At 43.1% G+C, this 6,000-nt stretch overlaps 1 protein-coding gene across 2 annotated transcripts in view; it reads left to right on the forward strand.

The window, feature by feature from the left end:
• The window catches only part of LOC134344195 (microtubule-associated protein 9-like), a 286,314-nt gene extending 280,892 nt beyond the window's left edge, over window positions 1–5,422 (forward strand). For both annotated transcript variants that reach the window (XM_063043605.1, XM_063043604.1), the window contains one exon: window positions 5,287–5,422. In XM_063043605.1, the coding sequence (XP_062899675.1) occupies window positions 5,287–5,397 (111 nt within the window). In that variant the 3' untranslated portion in view covers window positions 5,398–5,422. The remainder of the gene's footprint in view (window positions 1–5,286) is intronic.
• The last annotated feature ends 578 nt before the right edge of the window (window positions 5,423–6,000 follow it).

The following is a 6,000-nucleotide window of genomic DNA, read 5'->3' on the forward strand; positions in this document are numbered from 1 at the left end:
GAACAGTGCAGCAATGATTGTGGAGAGGTATTTCGGCCTTATACAGGCTGTGTATTCATCATATCATTCCTGCTTTTACTATATGTTACTGTTATTTTAGGTTTTATGTGTTATTTGGCATGATTTGGTAGGTTATTTTTGGGTCTGCGAACGTTCGCAAATTTTTCCCATATAAATTATTGGTAATTGCTTCTTCGCTTTATGACATTTTGGCTTACGAACCATTTCATAGGAACGCTCTACCTTCGGATGGCAGGGGAAACCTGTATATTTATTCGGGAGAACGACACTATAGGAATGAGGCAAAGCAACAGTGAGGTCATGGACCCTATACTATGTGCAGAGGAAGAAGTGTTTACTGTCTTGAGGCAAATTAGGGTGAACAAATCCCCAGGGCCTGACGCAAACACGAGGAAACCTGCAGATGCTGGAATTTCAAGCAACACATAAAAGTTGCTGGTGAACGCAGCAGGCTGGGCAGCATCTCTAGGAAGAGGTACAGTTGACATTTCGGGCCGAGACCCTGCGTCAGGACTAACTGAAAGAAGAGCTATTAAGAGATTTGAAAGTGGAAAGGGGAGGGGGAGATCCAAAACTGATAGGAGAAGACAGGAGGGGAAGGGATGGAGCCAAGAGCTGGACAGTTGATTGGCAAAAGGGATATGAGATGATCATGGGACAGGAGGCCTAGGGAGAAAGAAAGGGGGAGGGAGGAAGCCCAGAGGATGGGCAAGGGGTATAGTGAGAGGGACAGAGGGAGAAAAAGGAGAGAGAGAGAGAGAGAGAGAGAGAGAAAGAATGTGTGTATATAAATAAATAAATTACGGATTAGGTACGAGGGGGAAGTGGGGCATTAGCGGAAGTTTGAGAAGTCAATGTTCATGCCATCAGGTTGGAGGCTACCCAGATGGAATATAAGGTGGTGTTCCTCCAACCTGAGTGTGGCTTCATCTTGACAGTAAAGGAGGCCGTGGATAGACATATCAGAATAGGAATGGGACGTGGAATTAAAATGTGTGGCCACTGGGAGATCCTGCTTACTCTGGCTCCAGGATCTCCCAGTGGCCACACATTTTAATTCCACATCCCATTCCCATTCTGATATGTCTATCCATGGCCTCTTCTACTGTAAAGATGAAGCCACACTCAGGTTGAAGGAACACCTTATATTCCGCCTGGGTAGCCTCCAACCTGATGGCATGAACATTGACTTCTCAAACTTCTGCTAATGCCCCACCTCCCTCGTACCCGTCCGTAATTTATTTATTTATATACACACATTCTTTTTCTCTCTCTCCCTTTTCTCCCTCTGTCCCTCTCACTATACCCCTTGCCCATCCTCTGGGCTTCCCCCCTCCCCCTTTCTTTCTCCCTAGGCCTCCTGTCCCATGATCATCTCATATCCCTTTTGCCAATCAACTGTCCAGCTCCTGGCTCCATCCCTCCCCCTCCTGTCTTCTCCTATCATTTCTGATCTCCCCCTCCCCCTCCCACTTTCAAATCTCTTATTATCTCTTCTTTCAGTGTTATGTACCCCGTAACTGGGTTGCCAAACCAGCAGAAATGGACCATTTAGTTGGAGTCTGGATTACTGGAACTAAGAAAGTTTTATTAAAGAAATAAACAACACAGTACTCTAACAGTAAGGATATAAATGCAACAGGTTAGCAATGAATAAACACACATGTACATGGAACTATGATAATAGGATCAATCAAGCTCTATCGCAGTCTAGGGGTAAAAAGATCAGTCACAAGTGACAGAGTTCAGTTTAGTTCAGTTCACAGTAATCGCTGTTGTGGAGAGAGAGAGAATGAATGAATATGCAAATTGGATTCCAAACAGCCCTTCGATATTCCTCGCAATTAGCTTTCAGGTGAGCCCTTTGTAATGTCTTCTGAGGTCACCGACTGTGACCCCTCCGTTCCAGATACGATCGTTCTTCTGCGGTGAACCCGGCACCCAGGCAAGGGCGGACACACACACCGGGTTCCCGCCCAACTGTATCTTTCCACCCTGTGCGTCTATGGCTGGTCCCGCGACCAGACTTCCAAATCTTCCACCAACTTGTGGGGGCACACCGCTTCCAAGATCTCGTTACCTCGTGGTGTCGTGTGTCTGTTGCCTTAGCGAACCTGTCCCTTTTTATCCCCCTGCTGGGGTATCGCCTGTCCATCAAACTTCAAACAATTTCAGGGTTCAAAGCAACCAGTCTCTGACAATACTCGGAACTGTGTCTCCTTTTCGTTAATCCCTCTTGTCTCTCATTAACATTTCTGAATGTTCCCCCATTGTCCTCTTATCGGCATCAATATTCTGATAATTTGGTCTGTCGTCACATCAGTTAGTCCTGACGAAGGGTCTCGGCCCGAAACGTCGATTGTACCTCTTCCTAGAGATGCTGCCAGGCCTGCTGCATTCGCCAGCAATTTTTATGTGTGTTGCCAGGGCCTGACAATGTGTTCCCTTGGCTCCTGTGAAGGCAAGTGTAGAAATTGCAGGGACCCTTGGAGTGAGATTTTTAAATCATGCTTAGCAACAGGCTCGAAATGATTAGAAGATGGCCAATGTTTTTCCACTGTTAATGAAAGGCTCTAAAAATAGGCCAGTGTGCCTGACATCAGCAGTCAGAAAGTTGTTAGAAGGTAGTCTAGGACAGCCACCGGTCCACAAAGCATGTACTACCGGGCTGCGAGAAAACGATATGATTTGACGATATGAGTCAGCTGCACCTTTCCTCATTCCCTGTCACGCCCACTGTTGAACTTGAATGCACGCGAGGTCATCAGTGACCCAAAACGTGCAAAGGAATGGGTCCGTGACCCATTTGTGAATGTTTCCGGTGAATCTTCCATGTCAGCGTGTGAAAAAAGGTCAACTCCTCGAGCTTGCAAGTGAAGGTGGGCTGAAAAGTACGTTTGCCATAACATCTCTGCCGGCATTCTGGATCAAAGTTGAGGCTGAATATCCTGAGATAGCCACGAAAGCACTGAAAACATTGCTTCCATTTCCAACATCACATCACTGCAAAGCGAAGTTTTCTGCAATGAATGCAATGAAAACTAAATTGCGGAATAGACTGGACATAAGGAACCCCCTTCGAGTATCGCTGTCTCCCATCACCCTTTGATGGGACCGTCTTGTTGCAGGAAAACAAGCCCAGGGCTCCCATTGATTCAGTGATATTGGTGTGTTGCAATGATTTTATATGTTCATACAAGGAAAATATGCACTGTGTGTTTAATATCCAAATGTTACTTAAAATGTTATTATGTTATTGACTTATAATTCAGTGGTCCCCAACCTCGGGGCCACGAAGAATGCAGCGGTAGCCAAGATGCACCCAGCACATCTTTAAGAAAAAAGCCGAAATAAACAAGCTAATTAACCAAGTGCTGCACGGCACGTAAATGTTGGCCCAGATCAGAGGCGATTGCTGATTCTGGCTACCGCTGGACCACTGCATGCTTCACGGCCTGATATCGGTCTGCAGCCTGGAGGTTTGTTATAATTGACTTATCACTATATTAATGTGAGGAAAATATGTGCTGTGTGTTTAATACTAAATTCGATAGATAAATCCTTTTAGAAACGAAATTGAGTGTGTTAGTCACTTATAAGTGACTTATAGTTGACTTATCACCTATATTCTGGTCGTGATGAACACCCACCCCACCCCCCCCCCCGGTCACCCGGTCCGCAATAATATTGTCAATATTAAACCAGTCCGCGGTGCAAAAAAGGTTGGGGATCCCTGCTCTAGGAGACTGGCTGTATTAGTATTTGGATAGACATGGTCTGATTCGGGATAGTCAGCACGGTTTTATGTGTGGTAGGTCCTGTCTAATCAATCTTAGTTTTTCAAGGAAGTTACCAGGAAAGTTGACGAAGGCAAGGCAGTGGATGTTGTCGGACCTTGTCAATGTTCATGCAGACATGGAAAGTTGGACAAGAAAGTTCAGTCACTCTGCAGACAAGATGAGGTTGCAAATTGGAATAGATTGGGTTTGTGCAGAAGCCAGAGAGTGGTAGTAGATGGCACTAATTGCCTCTGACTGGAGACCTGTAACTAGTGGAGTGCCGCAGGGGTCGGTGCTGGGTCCGTTGTTGTTTGTCATCTATATCAACAATCTGGATGATAATGTGGTTAACTGCATTAGCACATTTGCAAATGTCACCAAGATTGGACAGCAAGGAAGACTATCAGAGCTTACAGGGTAATCTGGACCAGCTGGAGAAAAGGAGATGGAATTTAATGCAGACAACTGAGAAGTGTTGTACTTTGGTAGAACCAACCAGGGTAGCTCTTGCTGTGTGTACTGCAGGGCACTGAGGGGTGTGGTAGAACAAAGGCATCCGGCATTACAAGTCCATAATTCATTGAAAGTGGTGCACAGGTAAAGTACTCTTGGCACACTGGCTTCATGAATCAAAGTATTGAGTACAGGAGATGAGATGTTATATTGAAGTTGTATAAGACAGTAAGGCATAATTTGGAGTATTCTGTTTTGGCACTTGCCTACAAGAAGGATATAAATAAGGTTTAAAAATTACAGAGAAAATTAACAAGTTTGTTGCCAGGACTGGAGGACCTGAGTTAGAAAGAAAGATTGAATAGGTTAGGATTTTATTCCTTGAAACTTAGAAGACTGGGAGGAGATTTGATAGAGGTGTACAAAACTATGAGGGGTATCGATAGGGTAGCTAAATGCATGCAGGCATTTCCCACAGAGTTTGGCTGGGACTACAACTAGAGGTCATTGGTTAAAAGTGAAAGGTGAAATACTTAAGGGAATGAGGGAAAACTTTTTCTCTCAAGGGACTGTTGAGTGTGGAAGAAGCTGCCAGTGCAATTTGTGTCCACAAGCTCGATTTCAATGTTTAAAAGAAGTTTGGATTGGTACATGGATGGTAGGAGTATGAAGGGCTATGGTCCGGGTAGTTTAAATTCTGCGGCATAGATTAGGCAGGCAGTAGGGACTGTTTCTGTACTGTACTTTTTATGACATTCTAAATATTGACATAATATTTAATTCAATTTTGACATGTCTGCTTATAATCTATGATTGTCAGACTGTGATTCATCCTAATTTTGGAAATTAATCAATTTTAGAAATAACAATAAAAACAATGATGTGCTCCGAGCAATAGTTTCCCAAATTGTATTACCTATGTTCCATGAACCCCAGGAAAGTTTAGCCTTTCACCATTGCGAGTGACTGTTCTAATGCATCTCATTTTAATTATATTAAATATATTTCTCATGATGTTACTTGTTATTTACAGGCAGAGAAAGAAAAGAATGAAAAGAAGCAAAAGCAAGTGAAGAGTGTCTTGTGCAGGGACCCACTACCTCCATGGAGCCCACCGAATAAAACAATACCATTTGGAAAATGAGCACTTTAAGACAATGTTAAACTTACAAGGCTGTGCTTTTTAATTGAATTCATACAGTAAATTTTGATTTGCATTAAATTTTGATTTGCATTTTGAATTTCAGAATAATATAAATTATTACAAAGTAACAATGTTTTATAAAAACATGGTTTAAAAAGAGAACAGGGCAGTTTCAACAATATTGAACAAAAATATTATGCAGCAGGAAACAGGCCATTCAGCCCACCACGGTTGTTCTGGCCAGTGGGCACCCATCTGTGTTAATCCCATCTTGGCTATTAGACCCCTATATGCAAGTGATTGAATTGTTAGTTCACAAACTTGTTAACTTCTGTCAGTGACTCTACTTCAACTACACTCTCAAGCAGTAGTTTGGAAAAATGGCCTCTCAGATTCCCACTAAATTTCTTACAACTTAACTAAGTCATGTCCTCTAGTTTTAGCTACATCTGATATGGGAGGGGGGGGAGGAGTCTGCCCCATCTAAATCCCTCACAGTTTTATATAAGTCAATGGATAGATTAAGTCCTAAGCAAATATTTCATAGGTTGATTTTATTGTCAAAATATGCAAGTACAATACAACTGATAGTCATCTTCTCCA

This window comes from Mobula hypostoma, chromosome 3, assembly GCF_963921235.1.
Source record: "Mobula hypostoma chromosome 3, sMobHyp1.1, whole genome shotgun sequence".
NCBI lineage: Eukaryota > Metazoa > Chordata > Chondrichthyes > Myliobatiformes > Myliobatidae > Mobula > Mobula hypostoma.